Source organism: Cladophialophora psammophila (genome assembly GCF_000585535.1).
Source record: "Cladophialophora psammophila CBS 110553 chromosome Unknown aczJe-supercont1.36, whole genome shotgun sequence".
Taxonomy (NCBI): domain Eukaryota; kingdom Fungi; phylum Ascomycota; class Eurotiomycetes; order Chaetothyriales; family Herpotrichiellaceae; genus Cladophialophora; species Cladophialophora psammophila.
Window position 1 is genome coordinate 246409 of NW_006912957.1, and position 23293 is coordinate 269701.

Here is a 23293-nt window from a genome sequence, read left to right on the forward strand (position 1 = left end):
AAGCTTGGTGGACTTCAAATATGAGGGTTTCGAGAACGACGAGTTTGCTTGTTCTAGGACCTTCAACGGCGGCGAAAGCGTCTCCTCCCCTCTCGTACGACGAGTTCTCAACATGGGTGAATGGCCCCTTTGGTCGTTTTGTACGCAGCATCCCATTTTCGGGATTGCTCTATTAGGTGCCCTGGTCCTCGTTGCAGCCTGGAGGTTGAACGAACATGTCAAGGCTCGGAGATACAAGTTACCGCCACGTATACCAGGGATACCTATATTCGGCAACACTTTTCAACTCCCTGCGCTGAAGCAAGGGATATGGGCAATGGAAATGGCACAGAAATATGGCGAGATGTAAGGACTACGCCTTTGACTGGGGGATATTGAACCGGAGACTGAGCGTGATCAGGTTCACTTGCAGTATTGGCGGTAAGACATGGGTGTTTCTGAACTCATCACGCACGGTCAACGACTTGATGGAGAAGCGTTCATCCATCTACTCTTCGCGTCAATACATGCCAATGGCGTCTGGTGTGTTATCGGGCGACAATCGAATTCTGCTCATGCCATATGGAGAGCGATGGCGCATGATCCGCCGGATTATGCATTCAATCCTCAACAAACAGAATTCACCGGTCTTTGCACCTTTCCAGGACATCGAGTCCAAACACCTTCTTTACGACTTTCTCCACCATCCGGAGCTGTGGTATTCTGCCACGCAGCGGTTCGCCAACTCCGTCATCATGAGTGTGGTGTTCGGCAAGCGCATGGAGTTGGAGGACCCCAAGATCCGAGAGCTCTTCGAGACATCCAATGCCATCATCGAAGCGATTCAACCTTCCGCGAACCTCGTGGACTCTCTGACCTTCCTGGAAAGGCTCCCAAAGCCCTTGCAATGGTGGCGGCCAAGAGGGGAAGCAATGTTCCAAAAAACCGTCAAGTGAGCAATCTTGCACGTAAGCGATATGCAGCTGACTTGGATGCAGCATCTACAGGCGCGAGGTAGAGGAATTGCAGCAGAAAATGAAGAACGGGACAGCGCGGGATTGCTTTGCGACCAGGTTTCTCAAGGATCCCGAAACCAAGAGCTACGGGCAAACGCAAACATATTTCGCCCTGGGATCACTCATGGAGGCTGGAAGTGATACCTCTCGCATGACGATCAGTCAGGTGATGGCAGCCGCGGTCCTCGACAAGCGGTGGGTTGAAACAGCTCGGGAAGCCCTCGACAGAGTCTGCGGGAGAAACGCGGAGCGTCTGCCGACGTTCGAGGATCGGATCGATCTGCCCTACATCACCGCGACGGTCAAAGAAGCATTCCGATGGCGACCGTTTGCGGAGATTGGAGTGCCGCACATGCTCATCCAAGACGACGAGTATGAGGGCTACAAATTCCCTGCTGGGACGTTGTTCACGTGGAATGCGACGGCGATCGCGATGGATCCTAGGGAGTACGAGCAGCCCGAGCGATTCTGGCCGGAACGTTTTCTCAACGATGACCTCGACCATGTTCTGAAAGGGCACTGGAGTTTTGGTCCAGGTACGTCTTTGATCTCTTTGAAGAGAATGTGCGGATAGATATTCACCTCGGGGAACAGGTCGACGAGTATGCTCTGGATACAATGTGGGAGAGACCAACGTCTGGATTGTCGTGGCACGATTGCTGTACTGTTTCGACTTTGAGGGCGTTCCAGTGAGTCGGCACCCTCTGGCTCATGAAAATAATACTCTTCTCCACACTGACACAATTCGTTCACGAACAGGGGAAGCGTTTCGACTCGTTTCAGGTCAACTGGGGGGAACATCGGTTCGCGCCCTTTGATGTCTCGATCAGAGTTCGGAGTCCTCAACACGCGGCCTTGATCGAAAGAGAGGGCAGAACGGCGGTGGACACAAAGTACTGAGTGACGATCCTCGACCCCTTGTGCATGGTTGCTGGTTGGAGTAGAAAATACTCCGTACTCCGTACAGCCTAGCCAGGGATTGCCCCCCTAATTACCCCACATATTCCTCTTTCCTATTTCATATTCAATGCGGGCTTCCACTGTGGAGAAGTATAACCCCACCCCGCAGGGCAATGGAATGGAGCATTGGTATTGAGAAGGTGGCACTGTCAGGGCATACTTGAATTGCCGGAAACAAAACGTCTCCTGAGATTCCAGGAGTAGTTGGAGTATCGTTTGCCCCTTAATTATAGACGCATGACTTCGAAAACTCCTCGATTTTTGAACTGAGCGTATTCAAACGTGGGTGGACCAATCATCCAGCAGACCTCGCGGCGTCCTTCTTTCGAAGCATCCTGTGGGGCTGTGTATCACTGGCTAGGTGGCGCCACTTGTTCGAAGCATCCGGGCAATACAAGTCTGGCCCAGGCGCAAGATATATTCCTGGATCCCTTCCAATAGTGCATGTAGCACAACAAATAGAGCAAGGAGGGTGGCAGTGATCTGCAAGACGTCGTGTACAATGGGCAAGCAAACCCCTGTTAACAAGGTTGGTAGTCGACTGCCCCATGTGTAAGGCCTGCTTTCATCTGCTGACGAGCATATCGAGATCATCATCGTCGGTGCTGGTCCATCGGGACTGCTCCTAGGCATTCTTCTCGCTAAGCAAGGAGTCAAAGTTCAGATCCTCGAGGCAGCCGGTGAGCTGGACAAGAATCCTCGAGCTGCTCACTATGCCCCTTCAGCAGTCTACGAACTGAATCGCGCCGGAGTTCTCGAGGACGTCAAGGCACAAGGAATCCATCCTGATGCTGTCTGCTGGCGCCACCCCGATGGGACCTTCATCGCGGGCATTCGAAGCCGGTTTGACATTGACTTTCCCATGGTTTGCCTGCCTCTAGATCAACTCGACATCATCCTTCTCCAGCATTTCCTGGCCCAACCGGGGACCGAGGTTTTGTGGAACCACAAAGTCGTCTCGATCGACCAGGATGAGAACGAGGCACGAGTTCACGTCGAGACTGCGGAGGGAAACAAGACCTTTGGCGCCGACTACATCGTCGGTTGTGATGGGGCGAATAGCCAGATCAGGCGATCGCTTTTTGGTGACTTGAATTATCCCGGGGAAACGTTACAAAAGCAGATCATAGCCACCAATGTGAGTTCGTTGACTGGATGAAGAGCATAAAACTGACTAGAGCCACGAGGTATATTACGACTTCCATAAATTCGGGTACTGGGACTCGAATTTCATCATCGATGAAAACGACTGGTATATGGCAGCCCGGATCACTCAAGATGGGCTGTGGAGAGTGACTTATGGCGACGTATGGGGGCTGTCGAACGAGGAATATTTGGCTAGACAGCCCGAGCGTTACGAGAAAATCCTGCCTGGGAATCCGAAACCGGGAGATTATAAGCTCGTCAGCGCGAGTCCGTACAAGCTACATCAGCGATGTGCGGATTCGTTCAGAGTTGGAAGATTTTTGCTCGTCGCCGACGCAGCTCATTTGTGTAACCCATTGTAAGTCCTCCCGCCTGGCAGAAAGTTTAGGCTGACATTCTGGCTGCAGCGGTGGTCTTGGATTGACTGGAGGAATCGCCGACGTAGGAACCTTGTTTGATGCTTTCATGGCGCTGAAGGAGGGAAAGGCAGACGATAGCATTCTGGACAAGTATAGCGAGGTTCGCCGCAAGAAGTGGGCGGAAATTATTGACCCTATGTCTCGAGCGAATTTCCGACGCGTCTGTCTCGATGAAGCCGAGTCAGAGAGAAAGGAGTTCTGGGATCTTTGCAAGAAGGTGGAAGAGGATGAGGAACTGGCCCGACAGATGGCACAGGTGAGTGAAAGATGTTTTCTGATTGGGGTAGATAGCCATGCTGATGTGTCTCAGGGAACGAATGTTTTGCGGGAGGATTTTCGAGAATATTTGACAGCTGGTGCGGCGTAGACAGAATCGACAATGTGGATGGAAATGTTGACCAACATTAGATTGGTTGATGATACCTTGACCCATACACATCGCAGTAGGAGTATTCCTGGTACTTTGGGAGTCGTCACGATTAGAGTAAATCTCGAGAAAACTTCCCCTTGCCTCTCCGAGTAGGAGTGTCGTTCGAAGGGGATTTCAGAGCGAACTCCAGCCTCTGCTTGCATGCTATGCGAGGATTATCTGTGACAGTTGACCTTCTCGGACGCATTGACCAACCTACATGAGCGTTACTGAACCCGTAGAAATGATCCCTGGATACACCACAGGCATCTTGATTTACATGTTTTGGATAACTAAGCGTTGAATCATAGACTGGGCTGAGCACGCCGAGATTCATATGTTATTCGACGTCCATTGGATGGAAGAGGAAGCCGGCGAGCGTGGGAAGCTGCAGAGACAGCGACATTGGTTTGGTGCCATCAGCAACGAGAGGACATTGGAGCATTTGTGGGGGCGTCGTTCATATGAGATAGCTGTAGTAGGGCAAACACCACGTCCTTGTTGTAAGGGGACATGAGGAATAAATATGTCCATGGATGTCCTGGATGTCGTAGCATATGTGGTGTGGTGATTGGTGTGTCGTCATTGCTTGGCGGAGACACTCAATATCCCTGACCTCCCCCTCAGACTCGCTGCATGCAGTGGAGTTGCCTGGCTGGCCTGTAAAGAGGCTGCCTGCCACCTCTCATTCGTTCTGCAACCCAAACTCGGAGTGCGGATATCGTCGAAGCTGTCATTGCTGTTCTCCTCCTCACCATTTTGCTGTTAAGCAAGCTGGATTCAATGTCTGCGGATTGAGAATCGCTCTCGAGTCCGCAGTTTCGCGCACCTAATCCCACACCAACGTCGACCAGATTGCACCAGATTGCCGTCTCGATCGAACTCGTCACCATCCACCTCACTTAAGACTCCATTGACGACGCACCGACCTCATATTCTCACCCATCGCAATTGCAATACCAGACTTGATAAACTTTTCGCGACAGCTTATTGGTCTTTTCGCCGAGTCCTCATTACAAAGTTCGTCGGGATATCTATCCGAACCGCCACAGTTATCAAACAAGAGCTGGCACACACTCCGTTTTGTGGCGGGTTAGGGGAGGATGGCGGACTTTACACTCGTACCCAGTGGGCATGGTAGCAATTACACTGGCATGCTGACGAGGAGCATTGTTTTCTCTGGAGCTCTTTTCGTCTTTCTTGCAGGCATGTGCATCTGAATCACTGATTCCTGGGCCAAAGCAACTGACCGCTGGCCCAGCGTCTGGAATGACAATAGCCTCGATTGCGATCCCTGACTGGATAGCATTTGATGGGAGCACAGTGAGTGGGCATGCCCGAGTATCAAGTCGTGTCTGACGAGTGAACAGAATCACGGAACGTCGATACGGTACAGCTACGGGCTGCATCGAAGGTGCTCGAATACGAACCTGCCTCCTTCCAATCTCTCACACACCACTACCTCCAACTGGCATTGCACACAATTTCCCCGGTACGAGGACTGCCGCGGTGATGACCGATACTTCTGCAGTATGTGGAGATCCGTGGGCTTTTTGATGTCCTTTGCGGTGGTGCTGGAGGGAATGACACTTGCCGCATTTGCAGTCCTGCTTGTGGGTGGGAAGCAGAAAAGAGAACAAGGCTGGGGCGTCCTCACAATATTGGTGGCGTTGGCAGCATTTGTTCAGGCCATTGGGATGGCGTTGATGGTGAGAAGTGGCCCGCTACATGTCGCGACTTTCAATTGACCACCACAACAGGCATATTTGTACGAGAATGACGAACGATTTTTTTCAGGCTGGTATCTCGACAAGAGTTGGACCATGTGTACGATTTCCTGGAGTTTTGAAGCATTATGCGCGGTTGCGATTACCCTGGCAGCAGTGACGCTGCCGAGTGAAGGAGGATACGAGTTGATTCCAGATCATGGATAACCCAAGGGCAATAAAGGTCGGCACAAGCCAGTATTGAGTGATGGTTGAAGATCTGATCGCTATGTATCCTCAGCGCTGGTGGAGCTGGAGGGGGATGTTTCTCTGACTACACATGCTTGATGTTATTACCTCGGGTTTGCATCTATGGGAATATACATGGGTCCCTCGAAAGCTATTACATACCGGCTGTACGAGGTAATATAGAGTAAAAATGGCGCTTGTCGTCGTTAACCGGGACACGGTGTTTGAGCGATTTGACAGCCTTTGCCGCGGAACGAAACGGTGTTGCGAAAGTCGGTTACATATCCGCCGGCCACCGCAGGGGATCCGGAGATATCCAAGATATCCTAATTAACATGTGCACAGGCGGTGAATGGACACAGAAATGGACGACCCCAGGCGCCGCTTTTGGCTTCCGTCTGGCTGCACGTGATCATGGATAAAACATTCGCCAGACTTTATACCCAACTTGGTTTGGCTTGACCAGGAGTTGTTAAGGCGGCCACTTCCCCCGACATGGAGAATCCGGAGTTTCAATTGCGCCTTGAGAGGGGCTTAGTCAAATGTCGAATAATCCCGTCGAGCATATTTCTCTTGCATGTGCGGTACCTGGCTGATCAGTGCCCAATTAGGCTCGTGCACGGTTTTAAATAACCCTGGGATTGCTGGTGGCTCGGGGGCTCTGGGGGCTGTGTCCACATGAATACCCAACCCGCCGAGGCTGGGTTCTATTGGCGGGCCGATAGTTGATCCGTTCCGTAGATGCCTGGTATCCCGCTGGTGTCACTCGTTCGCTCCCCCTTTGTTCCTTGTTTCCTTGTCCCGCAGCCATGTCACAGAAGCTTCAACAGATCACTCTTGCCACGAAGGGAAACAAGTGCACCTTAGCCAACCGTGGGACGTGGGACAATTCATTCATCATGTCAATCGTTGCGAAACGTCAGATGCCAACAGTAAAGTCTCGACGGTTGAAGCCGAGATGGAAACTCAATAAATACGACACGCCAACAGCTCTCTCGGAGCTCCGTCGACTTCCAAGGTGCTTCAGTACCCTCGTCACCTCGACCCTACTTCACACTCGACCTGTCCACGTATAAATCTGCTTGTCTTTGATTCAATCCTACTCTTTCCTTCTTGTCGACACTGGTTGAGACACTGGCAACATGTCGACTCCTATTCCTTCGCCTCCCGGAATCCCAATTCTCGGCAATGTCCTGGACATTGACCCAAATAATGGCAATCAAAGTCTCCGCCACCTGGCCGACAAATACGGTGCGTACCTGGATACACCCTAGAGCTCATACGAACTGAAGGCTTTGCTAACATTCGCTTTGAAGGCCCCATCTTCAAGTTGAACCTCTTTGGTACCGAAAGATACATCATCAGCTCGGTCGAATTGCTTAACGAGATTTGCGATGAAAAGCGCTTCTGCAAGTCTTTGTCTGGCCCACTGGAACAAGTCCGGAACGGAGTCGGAAGTGGGCTTTTCACGGCCTATCATGGGGAGCATGATTGGGAGGTCGCTCATCGAACGCTCGTGCCTGCGTTTGGTCCAATCGGTATTCATGACATGTGTATGGCCTCTCCACCCACTGAACTTATTGCAGCTGCTGATGTTTCCAGATGATGAGATGTACGACATTGCGACCCAGTTGGTCGCCAAATGGGCGCGTGTTGGGCCCGACCAGAAAATCGCAGTCACTGATGATTTCACTCGACTGACCTTGGATTCCATCGCGCTGTGTGTCATGGGCAAGCGCTTCAATTCCTTCTACTCGGAGAAAATGCACCCCTTCGTCGATGCAATGGTGGGGTTCTTGCTGGAATCTGGACGCCGGGCTTCACGGACGAGAATCGGGACATTGCTCAACAGAGGGAGCGAACGGCAGTACTATCAAGACATTGACACGATGAAAACAGTTGCCAAGGAAATGGTTGAGTACCGCAGAGCGAATCCAGTCGACAAGAAGGACCTGCTCAATGCCATGCTTTTCGGAAAGGACCCGAAGACGGGAGAGAAGATGTCGGAAGAAAGCATCATCAACAACATCATTACTTTCCTCATCGCAGGACATGAAACAACCTCGGGATTGCTTTCCTTCACCTTCTACCAGCTTTGCAAGAACCCTGATGCCATGCGCAAGGCTCAGCAGGAGGTCGATTCCGTGGTCGGTAAGGGTCCAGTGACCGTCCAACACATGTCCAAGCTGCCATATATCGAAGCAGTTATGAGAGAAACTCTTCGACTGACTCCTACCGCCCCTATGTTCTCAGTCAGACCACTGGACACTGTTGCTGGACCTGTGGTTCTTGCTGGAAAATACACCATTCCACCCGGTGCCTCTATAGGTGCTCTGCTTGCGAAAGTCGGACGTGATCCAGTGGTCTATGGCGCGGATGCCGAAGTGTTCAAGCCGGAAAGAATGTATGGGGAGAATTTTGCAAAGCTGCCACCCAACGCTTGGAAGGTAAGTAGGAGCCCAACTGACCAACTTGTGGGCAATTGTTGACTATTCGCCAGCCGTTCGGGAATGGAGCTCGTGGATGCATTGGGCGGCCTTTCGCCTGGCAAGAGGCGATTCTGGCCGTCGCTCTCATACTTCAGAACTTTAACGTCAGATTTGACGACCCGTCGTATCAGCTTCAGATCAGGCAAACCTTGACCATCAAACCAGACAACTTGTTCCTGCGAGCCACTTTGCGCGAGGGTATCGATCCGGTGAAACTCGAGAGGAAGATGTACGCAGGCCTTGAATCTGAAGACGCTCATGAGAAGGAACGAAGTGCTTTGGCTAAGAAAGTTGGTGCCGCGGGCAAACCGATGTTGATCCTCTACGGGTCAAATTCGGGCACTTGTGAAGGTTTGGCGCAGGGTTTTGCCAGCAGTGCGGGCAATCGGGGTTTCAATGCTACCGTGAAGTCTTTGGACGCTGCCGTCGACCAACTCCCAAGCAACCAACCAGTCGTCGTTATCACCTCGAGCTACGAGGGCAATGCTCCCGATAATGCCGCAGGGTTCGTGGAGTGGCTCAAAACGGTGGACGCTGCAAAGGTCAAGAATGTGCAGTTTGCCGTCTTTGGTTGTGGTCATCGCGACTGGGTGACCACTTTCCAGAAAATCCCCAAACTGATCGACGCCGAGTTGGCCGCAAAAGGAGGGAAACAAATTGCGGAGCGCGGACAATCCGATGTCGCCGAGGGAAATGTGTTTGACGATTTTGACGCCTGGCAAGACGAGAAGCTCTGGCCTGCTCTATGTGTTGATGCTGGTGCTGATGACATTTCGGAAGCTCTAGACATGGAGATCAGCACCACCGCTCGTGCCTCGCATCTCCGGCATAATGTGCAGGAGGCATTGGTTCTCGACACCGAGTTGTTGACTGACCCTTCTGTCCCAGAGAAGCGGCACACAGAGTTCAAATTACCAACCAACATGACATACGAGGCTGGAGATTATCTTGCTTTGCTGCCAGTCAACAGCATCCAAACTATCTCGAGGGTCCTTCACCGATTCAGTCTGCCTTGGGATGCATTCATGACGCTGGCCAAAGGCGCCCATACCACCATCCCAACGGAAACGGCCATTGCAATCTCGGCAGTGTTAGGGGCATATGTGGAGCTGAACAATCCAGCCAGTCGTAAGCACATTGCAACGCTCGGCAAGTACACCAAGGACGACTCGGTTCGTAAAGAGGTTACAGCGATCACCGAGCCCTTGTCGGTTCTGGAAATCCTGGAGAAATATCCGAGCATCGAGCTCCCGTTCGCCGTCTACCTCTCGATGCTGACACCGATGCGCATCCGCAACTATTCCATCTCATCCTCGCCACTTCAAGATCCAACCAAGGTCAGCATCACTTACTCCGTGGTCGGCGCGGGCACGAGCCACGCTGGCGTAGCGACGAACTACCTCAAAAACCTGCAGCCGGGCTCCCGGGCGCAACTGATGATCAAGAAGTCACATGCGAGCTTCCATCTGCCGCTGGACACCAAGGCGCCCATTATCATGATCTGCGCCGGCACGGGCCTGGCCCCGTTCGTGGGGTTTGTACAGGAACGCGCCGCCCGCATCGCCGCCTCGGGCGGAAACCGCGATGCCTTCGGCGAGGCCCTCTTGTTCATCGGGTGCCGCTACCACGACAAGGACCGACTGCACGGCAAGCAGATCGACGAATGGGCCGAGCAGGGCGCGGTCAAGGTGTTCTACGCTTTCAGCCGCGAGCCCGAGCACTCTGAAGGGTGCAAGCACGTGCAGGAGCGACTTTGGCGCGAGCGGGACACGACCAGCAAGCTGTTCAGCGAGGGTGCGAGGACGTACATCTGCGGGAGCGGTGCTTTGGGCAAGGGTGTCGCGGATGTCGCTGCCAAGATCGCCATAGAGGCTGCGAAGCGGAAAGGAAAGGAAATGACCCACGAAGATGGATTGAAGTGGTGGGATGATTTGAGGGGAGAGCGCTATGCGGTCGATGTCTTTGATTGAGCCGGCGGTGCTCGATATGCTGGCAGAGCTGGGCTTCACTGTAGGAGCTCCGATTGATGGTGGAATAGGTAGCTGAAAGTTGCAGAAGGCTACCAGTGGCTAATTGAGACTCGAGAGGAGATGACAAAGTCTGTTTACGTACGGGAAACGATTTTTATTACAGATTTCTTTCACAAACAATCCTGTGCTTCACACTGTACAAGGGTGCTGTTTCTACCACAAGATGTGCTGGCGCTGCGTAGTGACCGGTCGATCGGGCAAATGCACCCACATGTTCTTGCCCAGTCTCTTCTTCAACGCCCTTGCCTCTTTCTCTGTTTTCTCTCTTGTCCTTGTCTTCTCTTCTTTCAACAGCACGGTGATGCCGGTGTGCGGCGGTCTCATGATATACATTCGGCCTCTGGCCCGATAGTCCGGTTCTTGCCCGTAGGGCCCACGGTTGGTCCATGCCTGGGCGACGTACATGTCAGTCGGGTCAGGTGCGACACCCTTTTTGTAGGTCTTCAGCGGTGTCTGGTGAGGTAGCGGCGGTGTCTCGCTCGGATCTGAATGGAGTAGTTCCGTGTTGTTGTTCTCAGTCTCTGATCCAGCCCGACCCAGACCCATGCCCTTGACAACGACGGCCTCGTTGCGGGCTTGGATGAGGTGCTGACGGACGTCCTGAGCTACTTTTTTGTTCGAAAACCTCATTTGGAGAATCGCCTCGTCGATGGATTTGCCGGCGATCTGGCGAGCAAGCGGAGCCAGCTTTTTCATCGAAGTCTTGAAAAAATGGGACCGGGACATGTGACTGCGCTCAGTCCGGGCGATTTTCATCTCCTTCGTCAGACGCCCGCGGTGTTTGATTTCTCGAATGACCATCTTGCGCTGCCATCTCAAGCGGGCCGCTGGACGCGGATTGAGAGCCTGTTCCATGTTCGAGGGATTCCGCTTCTCGAACGCATCTTCAACGAGGAGGCCGGTTGGCTGGAATGCTTTACGCTTCAATTCTCTACCAAAGGCGCTGGAAGGGGCTAGGCCTCCTTGCGTAGCGTTTGCCTCGTATTCTTTTCGTTGCTCGTTCAATCTGTCTTGAGCTCTTCGCGATGCTGCTTTCATCCTTTCCATCGGCGTCATTGGTTTGGCGTTTGGTTCCGTCGCATTGGCCGTAGCCTGTCTTGGCGAAGACAACCCTGAATCCGTGGAGGCGCGTTGGACGTTGGAGAAATGAAGTGATCTTCTTGACGGTAGATGGAGGGAGGTCATTAGACGGCATAGCTCGACAACAGAGGAAGTTTCTGTTCGTGACTGGCACGCTGCACCGCAGGTTAGTCAGTCTGTAAGAATTGAGGACAGCAGAAGACTTGCCTCTGCAAACATGTCGCAGAGATATCTGTTGAGTGTTCATCATGACGGCTTTGAGCTCAAAACGAGCTCAGATGCAGTGTTCACTGCCGCTTCGTTGTGATTGAACAATCGTCGAGTTTTAGCAGACTTTCAGACCGAGGGTACTGGGTACGGAGTCGAGCGCTTGGCAGCGGAACAACGTAAATCCCCACCCGAGTATGCCCCTTTTTTGGAAAGAGGCACGTTTTCTGAAATTGTTCAGCACCAGACCGATCAACCCGCCCAGCTCCATGCCACCACATCTCTAGATATCGGCACCTTAAAAGTGGACGGCAATAAAGATGGAGAGCAGAAAACAGTTCGCCTGAAGACGAAAACAGGCATTGCAGCCTGGGATACGAGCGCAACCGGAAGCAGAGCAATGTGTTCCCTGGTAGCAACATCAACCAACTGCTTGGGTCTGGGATCAGCATCTCTGGGTTTGCATGCTAGGGCTTTGTGCTCGATGGCCTACATCGGTGTAGCGCGGCCAAAGTCGTGTCAATCGGCTCTGTGTGGAGTATTCAACGCCAGCCTGGCGGTAACCCCCTAACCGGTCAGCTCAATCGCAGTCCTTCTCACCCCTTCCATCTGCTCGACAGCTTCGCAATCGAGAAGCCGCCAATTCAATTCTTCAACATGTGTATTCGAATTCACTCGGAAAAATTTCCAGACATGAAATCGAGCCGCCTCGACAACCATCAACTACTCACTCGAATCGAAGGTTTATGACAATAATGGCCAAGAGAGCTTTCGCTCCTCTATACCGCTGAAGCATGCATCTGAGACGGCCCGCCCATGCCCCCTCACCAAGGGGCATGGCAATCGCGCGTCCCCAAAATGGGGGGCTCGCTCTGGTCTCTTCTGACAGCCACCAAACTCATCCGGTTTTGGCTTACGTTCCAGACCAGTCCACGGATAAACGGTGGGAAGAAGCACCATAGTCAAGGTTGCATTGACGCTAACCAGTAGGATATCGCTCTGAAGCAATCGATGAGTATGCTGCAAGCATGCCTAGGCACTGAGGTGTGCCACCTAGCACTCGCTTGAAGGGTATACGAAGTCGACGGGTGAGTCGCTGGTGGCATTGCTGGGACTCCTCCGCAGGCTGTCCTCGTACTTGTCTCATGCAGCGTGATGAACAGATGATACCTCCGTTCCATTGAAGTACACATTTCGTCCCTTTGGCGAGATCCTTGTACCGCATGTTTGTGGCGCACAATCATTGAGCTGAAGACCGTGCTAAACGGTACACTCTTCCAGAATTCTTCAGACTAACCAGGAACCTCTCTCAAGCGTGATTTCTCTACAAAGCAGGAAATTTTAACCTCGAATTCATCAAAAGGGTCGACAATGGCTGTTGGATATGTCCGGAGCTTACTCTTGTTGTCATATGAGAGTAGTGAAGTTTAGCTGTGGCGCCAGGTGCACCCGCTCATTCGATCAAGCACTAAAATCTGCTGAAGGATTGAGGGACTGAAGCCTTTCCTCGCAGTGAAGCTGAGTTGGGCAATGATCCTGACACCCTGGATCGTACAAGCTAAGCTCACCACTGACCCATGAAATCTATATATAATCCGTCTCCAACACCATCTTTCGTCACACACACTGATCGCTTCAGCTATGAACTGCCTCGTTTTCCAGCTGTTTCCGTTACAAGATGTCGCCACCACCTGTTCTGAACGGCGCTGACCTTCCGGGCAGTTTTTTTATTTTGCTTCTTTTTTTTTAAATTCCTCACATACACCCCGAAAGCTAAATTCAACAAAGGCCAAAATTATTCTGGAGTGGCTTACGACCCATACGCCCAGCCAAATGACACAGCAAAAACGCTAGCGCAAAGATATAAATCGCCAAACACACCTGGCACCTTCCCTTACTATGAGCTATTTACAGGAATGGATAACACCAAAGACAACGTGGCTGACTGGATTCAACATGAAGTCAAGACTCGATCGCGTCATTTGTCATATATTCTGAGTGAAGTCGCAGATACAATTTCCTAGCAGTGGGAGCTTTTGGTAGAAATCAAGGCCTGTTCGGCACGCCCTGGCCATATGCCAATGAAACTAACAGCGCAATCAAGAATGGCGTATTTGTTTCATACTGGAACAAGTCAGGCGACAAGAGATTCGAAACGAGTATTGTTGATCCAGCATTCGGCGATCGCGCTGAAACCAAATCGTTGTACCTCCACTCAGGAAATGGCATAGATCATATCCTGAGCGCTGCAGGGGTATCCAGCGGGACCTTTGGGAAGATTACGCTGGATCGGTATGCAATAAGGGTGGGAAGCAAGTTGAAGCTCTAAGAAGTTGAAACATTTCGAGTTGACGTCCAAAACGACTAGTACAGGGTCACCACGGGGACATTGGGAAGTTGAGAGAAGGGCTTGAGGAAGGTGCAGACTGGCCAAAATCCAAAGCGTGGTTCTGTAATGCTTGGATTGTGGAAGACTTAATTAACAGAGCGCCAAACCATCACCGAGATGCAACGAAATTTTTTCCACATATAGCTGCGCTTCGCTGATAGTATTGCCTTTACAGTATCCATTGTGTCCTATTACCTCTGCAGGTATCATCACTTCGGCAGGTAGTTAACTCTATCCTTGCAAAGAGCCCTTGCTTGTCTGAATAAGAGTTTCATCCGCGACCACCAAAACCTTAGTCTCAACACAGGTTTCCAAGCCTGTTCCCCGCCAGAGCTGGTTCTGGCCGCCGGATGCGTTGCTGCTGACCAGATTTGAGAACCTCTTGTCACATGAACCCAGTCACCGAGCGCCAACTGGGGCTTGGGTATTGCGCGTATAGTGATGTATATGAGAACGCTGGTTTCGAATCTTCGGGTCGCGAAATTGGGTCACTCGTAGATAGTTCCACTCGAGCTGCTGGGTTCTATGAGGAGGACTACCAGCAATGCAAGGTTTGAGTGATCGAAACCAATGCGGGTGGGTGATGAAAACTAGGACCAGGGACTCTAGGTAAAGAAGAAATACATTTGGGGGTACCCCGTACGCTACCTGGGTACCTGAAAGTAGACGTGTCTAATCAGTGACATTTCACGGAGCTATTAAGCGGCAAGGCTGCGGTCCAAAAAGGGGATTCCTTCCCCTTGGTGTACCGGGTATTATACCGCCTAACCGTTCAGTGCAGGTGACCGAGCTTACCTACTGTACAAGTATATTGTCAAAACAAACTAGCGCGAGCGGACAGTTGACGCTAGTCTCAATGTTTCCATTGGTATGGAAACGCTCCAGAACGCCATAGTGTTTTGTATGGTGTTTCGGCGGGTAAAGGGAAAAGCAGTGTCTGGTTCTTCCATTACCTCACGCGTCTTGGGGTGCTGACGTGACTTGGATAGAATGGCCCTTTCGAAGCCTAGACTTCTGTTCTACCCCATTAGATCCTAACCTCGCAGAGCATCAGCTGTTGTATCCGATGATATTGGTACTCGACATCGATTTCGCGCCAGGGGCCTTCTGTGAGAGGACACGGGTGCCCGGAAATCCAGATCCAGGATGGAGAGGGCCATTCCGCTTACTGGGCACGGTTCGCCGCCATCAAATAATGGATGTCTTTTGCGCTGGCTGGGTCCATGCTGGGCATTTAAATTCGGTTGAGGGCAACAAGATGGCAGCTTAGGTACTTTAGTAAAACAGATATCGAAAGCAAGCCATGGCCTATAACCAGGGTCTTGCAGGGTGCAGTTCGCATGTGGGTTCAACGGCTTCCCCGCCCCGGACCGTTACAGCTTGGCAGAATTGAAGAGGACTTGAGAGGACCTCACCGCGCAGCATCGGGCTAGGGGTGCCGGAGAAAGCCCGACGCCGACAAACGGCTCGTGCGGTTGGGTTTTAGTAAGCCCTGAACAATCGTCGGAGGCGCTAAAAGGGCCACCAACTGCTCCAGAAGACCCTTTGGCCTAGCGGCCCCAAAGGCAACCCAGCATCCACCAAGCATCCAGGCCAGAAAAAGCCCACCAGCCTGGCCTCGACCTACTTGTAGTCACCTGCGACTTGCTCTCGTGCACCGCACAGACTCTCCCTGGAACCCGTATCCCGGGACTTCTCTCCCGGCTCACGCGCAGGATTCAACAGTTCTCTTGCTTCCCAGCTTTCTAACTTTCGTCATTCCTTACTTTGTTCTCTTCCTGCGCCCCGTGTACCCTCAAGCACTGTCGCCCACGCTTTCCCGCTTCCTCACCACCCACAACGCGCATAAATCTCAACCGCCTCGGTCCAACTTCCTGCCCCTCCGTCCATCTCCTGCGTTGCCATATCTAAGGTCTGTCTGGTCCTCGCTGAAAGGGGAGCATGGCCTCGTCACTGGGTCGGGGAACCATCAAGTTCGAAAGAGTCGGAGCAGGGTCAATAATCACTTTAAGTTAAAAGCTAATCAAGAGAGAACTTCTTCACGGCGATCATGGACATCAATTCACTTCTTTCTCCTTCAGAGAATCCTCGCGCCAGTTCACTGACTCCTACATCTGGCACCGGGAGTCTGTCGCATTCGAACTCGAATTTGCATTCGCAGTCACAATCACCATTCCGACATGTCCCACGAACCCAGTCCGGTACCGCAGGCGCAGTAAGTTCGCCCCTGGGTCGCTCTGTTCAACCGCCATCGAGCATTCCTGCCCATGTCAGAAGTCCAGCTCAACAGACTCCGCACTCGTCGCCGCTCATCAGTCCTGTGCCGACCGGCACCGCATCTGCTCACTTACCTCGATCCTCTTCCACTCCAACCATGGAGACCTTCGCAGACTTCAATTCATCCAAGCCGACCCTCCCCAGCCGCGAGTCGACCGACAGCCAAGGCTCATCCTCCCTCCTCTTCCCCCACTTGACTTCCGCTGGAGCAACCTCCAACCCTCGTGCCTCCATAGATATTAACATGGTCGAAACGCCGAAACCTGTCATAAGAGCAGATTACACTGACACTTCTCTCCCAGTTGAATCGCAGCAAAGGTTGACTGTGCTGGCTGCCTACATTCAACAAACGCCTTCGTCGTATGAAGCTCACAGGGAGATCATTAAAATCCTGCATCAAGGCTTCGTCGACCACATCTACCCCTCGTCAAGCCCGAACGCTCACGGAGATCCTCGAACATACGATCTCCTTACCGAGCTTCGCCAAGCTCGTGAAAACTTGGACAAGCTATTTGCGGTCGGTGAGGAACAATGGCTCGATTGGCTCCAGGATGAGAGCATTCTTGCACAAACGGCGGATGAGCGAGTCGCGGTTGTGGATAAATGTCGGCGGGCAGTGACGGAAGAGTACGGTAGCACTCGACTGTGGTTGACCTACGGTGACTGGGTCTCATATTGCCATAAATGGGCTCTCGACTCAACTGGAGAAAAGCAGGGCGATGTCGATACCGAACGCTTGATTGGCCGCGAAGTCTTTGACTGGAATATTGTCTTGGACACGTGGACTGAAGCCGTTGAACGGACCAAGCATGACATGAGTCGTAGTCATGAAGTCTGGAACAAGTATATGGCTATCCGGTTTGGCGACGTCAGCCAAAAGTTATCCTCGGACGACGCCACCACTGCGCTTGAACTTTTTGAAACCCGTTTGCGCATACCACATGCTGAATGGCAGCAGACTTTCCAGGCATTCTCAAACTTTGTCTCCGCCAATGTACCGGCCGATCAGTATGAGGAAATCATGGCGTCAAACCTCAGAGATTCAGCCAATGCCAAGAAGATATGGAATGACAGAGACACATTGGAGATGGCCCTGCTAGAGGCCCAAAATGCTGGAGATACCACTGTTGAATACCAAGCTTTCTCGACATACATCGAATGGGAGCGTGAAGAGGAGAATAAGCCGCCGACACAGCGGAAGGGCAAGGGTAAAAGAGCGCAAGAGGTTCGAAATCCTTACTTCGATATGGTCGACGCCCTTTACAAACGTGCAGAACTTCGTTTCCCTTCCGTGCTTGCGATTTGGGAGGAGCACATCGATTATCTGATCGAGAAGTCAAAATCGGACTTGCTGGAAGTCTTGGCTCGAGCCACGAAACACTGCCCGTGGTCTGGTTCGCTATGGAAACAGTACATGCTGACCTCGGAGCTTGCAGACGAGCCCTTTGACGAAACCGAGAAGATCAAACACAAGGCTACCAGCACCGGACTCCTGGACGCCGCAGGCATCGAGGAGGCCCTCGTGGTTCATGATGCTTGGTGCGGGTATCTTCTGAGGCGGACCAAACGTCCCGATGCTGTTGAAGAGGATGCAGATGTTGCGGAAATGGGGATCCGATCATCTATCGAAGCAGTTCATAGCCTTGCCTCGAAGTTGGGGATCGGAAGCGCATTTGACCCTTCTTTCAGGCTTCAGCGAAAACATGTCGAATACCTCAAATCTCAACGCCGGCTCGACAATGCGGGAGCGCAATTCAACGACGCGGTGGCTGACTACGGCAAATATTACAAATTCTGGATGCGCTACTATGAGTTCGAAATGCAGAAATCCATGCAAATTGCCCTCATCCAACGACCGGGGCCGGATCGACTGGATACTCTTTCCTCTGCGCCCTTCGCTGTGGGAGTCCTGAAACAGGGCCTTCAATACCGAGGTCTTGACTATCCGGAGCCGCTCATGGAAGCACTGTTAAACCATTGCGAGGACTACGAGGATGCAGATGAATTGCAAAGCGCCATAATTTTGGTCCGGAAGGTTCAGAAAGATCTCACGGCAAGGCGACAACGAGAGGCGCCTCAGGCAACAGAGGTTGCGGCACAAAAGGAACAAGCGGAAGAAGAGGTTGCCAATCGGACACAAGAGGTCGCTAATGGCCTTCACATTGGGAAGCGCAAGCGAGACGAAGAGTCGGACGAAGAGGAGGCGAAGAAACGACAGCGGAATGGTGAGACTGCAGAACAATCGGTTGAATCGATTCATCCTCCAGCAGAGGAATTGAAACGCGACCGTGAGCACGCAAGCGTCCTTGTGCAGAATATACCACCCAACCTCTCCGAGACCAAGATCCGGCAGTATTTCAGCAGCTGCGGAATCGTCAAGCAAGTGAAGCTACTGCAGGACGAGGAGGATAGTGTCATTGTGGAATTTGAGGATGCTGATGCCGCTTCTTTCGCCCTGTCTAGAAATGGGCGCGAGTTTGAAGGTGCTGAGCTCTCTATTGTTCTCAACACTGGATCAACCTTGTTTGTCACCAATTACCCTGCTGCCGCCGATGAATCCTACATTCGCGATTTGTTTCGCCCATACGGGGAAATCATCAATGTTCGGTTTCCCTCACTTCAACACAACAAGAGACGGAGGTTCTGCTACGTCGAATTCAAGCGACCATCGGAAGCGCAAGCCGCGACCGAGCTTGACAACAAAGACATTGATGGGCTGCGGTTAGTGGCCAAAATCTCCAATCCGATGGTACGGCAGGCAAGAGCGGAGAAGAGCAGCGACGGTCGGACGGTGTTCGTTGGTCAGCTACAATTCAAGGCAACAGCTGAGGATGTCGAGAAACTCTTTTCTAAATATGGAACGATCGAACAGCTCCGACTTCCCCAGGATCCGAAAAGCCATTCTCGAAACCGTGGCATTGCTTTTGTGACGTTTGCCAATCCAGAAGAAGCACAGGCTGCACTGGCCATGCATGGCAAGGAGTCCCAGGGCAGAAAACTGACCGTCAATGTTACGTCTGAACGTGACGGCCGATCTACCAAAAGCATCAATGGGCGGTCGAAATCTCCCTCGCTGCACCCGGAGACTGCTTCCCATCCCGCTAGCACAGAAAAGATTGTGGACCGGGAAGCCATAGAGGCCCGCCGTGCGCGGACTGTTGTCATTTGTGACGTACCTGATATTGTAAACGAGAGCCGCATCGAGGCTGTCGCGGAAAGGATCGGTCCTGTACGAAAGGTGATCCTGAAGACAAATCATCAAGGCGCTTTGATTGAATTCGAGAATGTCCCAGACGCCGGGCGAGCGATGATTGAGCTCGATAACTTGGAGATTAATCCCGGCCGCCATATTCGCGTGGCCACAGAGAAGGAAATGTTGCAGCAAAAGCCGGAGCACAAGATAGATCAGTTTGCTCGTCCAGCTCCGAAAGCTGTTACGCCTGCCAGTGGCCCAGTCAGACGCCCTGCACAGCCTGGTATTCGGAAGAAAGGGGGACACCTCGGACAGAGGTCAAGCTTTTTGCACGGGTTGAGTGAGAAACAGCCTGCGAGTGCTGAGCAAGACAACGGAAGCGGAAAGAAGACGAATGATGACTTTCGAAACATGATCAACCAGACCTGATGGGACATCACATCGTCGCAGGGAGTAGTAAACTGTGGGGGGGGGGGGGGGGTATGATATCGGCGAGAGCCTTTCCTTCCAACTTGGACCTTTTGTGACCTGTACTATAGAAGAATTACTGGGCAACCTCATTCATGGTGTATGTACTGGGTACCACAGAGATAGTTAGCCTTGTGGCATGAAGGTAGTTATCGATGCCCAGATGACAGAGTCTGATTGTCTGCTTACGGGGTATTCATGGAGAATTTGATTGATCAAACTGATCGTAGCTAGCAAATGGTTTTGGCTGAATAATAGAGTCCCGTGACTTTAGACCGTTCTTGACTGCGCTTGATTGAGACATTTTTGGATGTTGTACTGGTAGCCTCGCAGCCTCGCAGTTTCGCAGCCTCGTCATGTGGCAAATCGAGCTCTGATTGGCTAGTTCAGGGTTTTGATTGATCATTCATCCATCATTTATCCGCGGCCACCCTCTCGACCCCATCATCTGTCCTATATCTATGCTGACTATTTGTATCCCTTCTACTTTTTCCTTCCTTCCTCTCCTTTATCAACTAACTCGAGTGGACTACGGGCATGAGGCTACGCTTGTAACAAAGACCGTAATGAACCAATCCCGCCTGCGGCAGCTTGCCGCTCATAACTACTCGACCTTCCGACGCCAGCCATGGAATGAGATCTCCGGCTCTCTCGGTGACCTGGGCACTTTCCTGCCCATTGTCATTGCCTTGACTGAGGGTCACCAGATTTCCTTGACCACCACCCTCATTTTTACCGGCCTGTACAACATCCTCACAGGTGCTTGCTTCGGGATCCCTCTTCCGGTCCAGCCGATGAAGGCTATTGCAGCAGTCGCGATTCTTAAATCCCTAACAGCAGGGCAGATGGCGGCAGCCGGAATCTTTGTCTCGAGTTGCATCCTGATTTTCAGCGTTACAGGCCTTCTTTCGTGGTTTACAAAAGTCATTCCGATCCCCGTGGTGAAAGGAATCCAGGTCGGCGCCGGGTTGAGTTTGATCATCGCCGCGGGCACTAAAGCACTTTCATCCCTCTCATGGACTATGCCGTCCTGGGCGGATAACTATCAGTGGATGATATTGGCCTTCATTGCTCTTTTTGCGATCCATCTCCGTCCGCGAACGCCCTATGCTCTGATCCTGTTCTTCGTCGGCGCCGTGTTCGCGTTGATCCGGATTACAGCCGATGACAAGCATCACCTTCCAGGCTTTCAACTGTGGCGCCCGTACACTCAAGCACCATCCGCAAGAGAGTGGAAGACAGGAATACTCGATGCTGGCATTGGCCAACTGCCGCTGACCACACTCAACTCCATTATCGCCGTTACCCACCTCGCCGCTGATCTCCTCCCGGACATAGAATCCCCTTCAGTCACAGCAATCGGCATTAGTGTCGCAGGCATGAATCTATTCGGATGCTGGTTCGGAGCTATGCCGGTGTGCCATGGATCAGGAGGACTAGCGGCACAATATCGATTTGGCGCTCGCTCGGGTGCCAGTATCATCTTCCTTGGGCTTCTGAAGCTCCTACTGGGTATTCTGTTTGGTGAAAGTCTTACAGACGTCCTTCACAGATTTCCCTTGGCATTTCTTTCGGTCATGATCATCGCAGCCGGACTGGAGCTTGCCAGTGTCGGAGAAAGTCTTAACACCCCCCGGGCCCGGGATCTGAGCAAAGAAGGGGTCAGCGCAAGGCGCACCGAAATCACGGACGAAGAGAAGAAGCGAAGATGGACTGTGATGTTTGTGACCGCAGGCCTGCTTGTTGCATTCAAGAATGACGCAATCGGCTTCGCGGCCGGCATGTGCTGCCATTGGAGCTTTCAACTATCCAGCTATTTAACGCAAAGAGCGGCAAGAAGACGACACGTTGAGACTCCCGCAGATGCCGATGAACGCGTGAACCTACTTCCGTGAAAACCGATGAATATCACCAAGGTATCTCACTGCCCGACCTCGAATATGTCCCAGTCACTCCATCCGGCCCTTGAGCTACCAACTCGGCCACCCTGACAGCTCCCAACTTCGGGTGCAATTCGTCCTTGGTCAGCTCCGCATTGTTCAAACCCGTCGCACGGTACCCTGGACACACGCTGTTGACCTTCCAACGTGGGTACAATTTGGAATAATACACGGCGAGCGCGTTCACGGCGGATTTGCTCGAATTATACCAGGGTCCCTTGTACATGAGGCCACGATCGAGGGTAGTCTGTAACGATCCCAAGGTGGAGGATATGAAGATAACTTTGGGCAGCTTGGACTTTTCGAGTAATGGCGCCAGGGTCTCGGTGAACACGGCGGTAGAGGTAACGTTCACGTTCAAGCAGAGGTCGAATTTTTGTCGCGTCGTGGCGTCTGGGGGCAGATGTTGCGCGGCGGTCCCGGCATTGTTGATCAGGACGTCGAGTCTGCCGAAATGCTGCTGGATGGCAAGGAAGCAGTGCTCGATGGATTGGTCGTCGGTGATGTCGAGTTGGATGGGGTTGACGTTGATGGGCGCGCCCATGCTCGCCACCGCTTCTTCCCCCTTCTGAGTGTCGCGGCATCCCATCAGAACCTGGTTGTTTGGGCTATCGCCGGCGAGCCTCTTGACGATTTCGTAGCCAATCCCTGTATTCCCGCCCGTCACCAGGATGATTGTCTTTTGCCGTGCGACGACGCTGGAGGGCCGGGTTTGCAGTTGTGGTCGGGACATGGCGAGTGTGTGGAAAGAGAAGAGGCTATGGAGATCTCTTAGACAGGCTGTGGCAGATGGCTGTAGGATGGGTGATATAATCTATAGACAATCGAAAAGGTTTTTGAAAACACTTGTAGCAACGGGTCGATAATCCGCCAGGAGAGAATACGAATCTTTTATCTTTCGCTACGTCACCGGCTCAGACTGGGAAAAGTCGGCAATATTGACAGCAGCATTATTAACCTATTGTCCAAAGCGGCTTAACCCCACACACTATGCCATATGTGTTTATTATCTCCGACGACATTTTCGTTCCTTATGGCCGTATTTGGATACTCCCTCCATACCTCGATACCTAATACCTACATACCCAGTACCTGGGTATGCATGGAGTACTTTTACGCACCAACTCTTTTGACTGATTGAATCGTGTCCCGGAGCCGGAGAGCAGACATAGAAACCCTCTCTCCCATGACGTGCATAGGTCCCTACATTTATCTAAATACTTCCCGTGTAAAGGACTGGTACCAGCTGACTAAGGCCCCCAGCTAAGGAAAAGGCCGCAGGAGTTACCGTAGTTAATTACATAGGAATGGGAATGGGGAGATTGGTCGTGGCGGT

General features: G+C 52.2%; 8 protein-coding genes across 8 annotated transcripts; 6 read left to right on the forward strand and 2 right to left on the reverse strand.

Annotated features, from left to right (window-relative positions):
- Nucleotides 1-112: 112 nt before the first annotated feature.
- On the forward strand, nucleotides 113-1895 carry A1O5_12722 (uncharacterized protein; the record flags this gene model as incomplete). The annotated part of the gene is made up of 5 exons (XM_007753291.1): nucleotides 113-345; nucleotides 401-931; nucleotides 978-1531; nucleotides 1590-1684; nucleotides 1755-1895. 5 exons carry the CDS (start codon nucleotides 113-115, stop codon nucleotides 1893-1895), a joined length of 1554 nt encoding a protein of 517 aa, XP_007751481.1.
- A 562-nt stretch (nucleotides 1896-2457) lies between these two features.
- A1O5_12723 (uncharacterized protein) lies at nucleotides 2458-3887 on the forward strand (the record flags this gene model as incomplete). The annotated part of the gene is made up of 5 exons (XM_007753292.1): nucleotides 2458-2484; nucleotides 2536-3093; nucleotides 3143-3459; nucleotides 3509-3776; nucleotides 3831-3887. The coding sequence occupies 5 exons, from the start codon at nucleotides 2458-2460 to the stop codon at nucleotides 3885-3887; spliced, it is 1227 nt and encodes a 408-aa protein (XP_007751482.1).
- A 1145-nt stretch (nucleotides 3888-5032) lies between these two features.
- Nucleotides 5033-5863, forward strand: A1O5_12724 (uncharacterized protein; the record flags this gene model as incomplete). Its single annotated transcript, XM_007753293.1, has 4 exons — nucleotides 5033-5122; nucleotides 5172-5252; nucleotides 5300-5638; nucleotides 5690-5863. 4 exons carry the CDS (start codon nucleotides 5033-5035, stop codon nucleotides 5861-5863), a joined length of 684 nt encoding a protein of 227 aa, XP_007751483.1.
- A 1163-nt stretch (nucleotides 5864-7026) lies between these two features.
- A1O5_12725 (uncharacterized protein) lies at nucleotides 7027-10343 on the forward strand (the record flags this gene model as incomplete). The annotated part of the gene is made up of 4 exons (XM_007753294.1): nucleotides 7027-7135; nucleotides 7201-7437; nucleotides 7487-8331; nucleotides 8385-10343. The coding sequence occupies 4 exons, from the start codon at nucleotides 7027-7029 to the stop codon at nucleotides 10341-10343; spliced, it is 3150 nt and encodes a 1049-aa protein (XP_007751484.1).
- Nucleotides 10344-10556: 213 nt separating this feature from the next.
- Nucleotides 10557-11459, reverse strand: A1O5_12726 (uncharacterized protein; the record flags this gene model as incomplete). Its single annotated transcript, XM_007753295.1, has 1 exon — nucleotides 10557-11459. One exon carries the CDS (start codon nucleotides 11457-11459, stop codon nucleotides 10557-10559), a length of 903 nt encoding a protein of 300 aa, XP_007751485.1.
- Nucleotides 11460-16129: 4670 nt separating this feature from the next.
- A1O5_12727 (uncharacterized protein) lies at nucleotides 16130-19978 on the forward strand (the record flags this gene model as incomplete). The annotated part of the gene is made up of 1 exon (XM_007753296.1): nucleotides 16130-19978. One exon carries the CDS (start codon nucleotides 16130-16132, stop codon nucleotides 19976-19978), a length of 3849 nt encoding a protein of 1282 aa, XP_007751486.1.
- A 605-nt stretch (nucleotides 19979-20583) lies between these two features.
- A1O5_12728 (uncharacterized protein) lies at nucleotides 20584-21912 on the forward strand (the record flags this gene model as incomplete). Its single annotated transcript, XM_007753297.1, has 1 exon — nucleotides 20584-21912. One exon carries the CDS (start codon nucleotides 20584-20586, stop codon nucleotides 21910-21912), a length of 1329 nt encoding a protein of 442 aa, XP_007751487.1.
- Nucleotides 21913-21925: 13 nt separating this feature from the next.
- A1O5_12729 (uncharacterized protein) lies at nucleotides 21926-22690 on the reverse strand (the record flags this gene model as incomplete). Its single annotated transcript, XM_007753298.1, has 1 exon — nucleotides 21926-22690. One exon carries the CDS (start codon nucleotides 22688-22690, stop codon nucleotides 21926-21928), a length of 765 nt encoding a protein of 254 aa, XP_007751488.1.
- Between the last annotated feature and the right edge of the window lie 603 nt (nucleotides 22691-23293).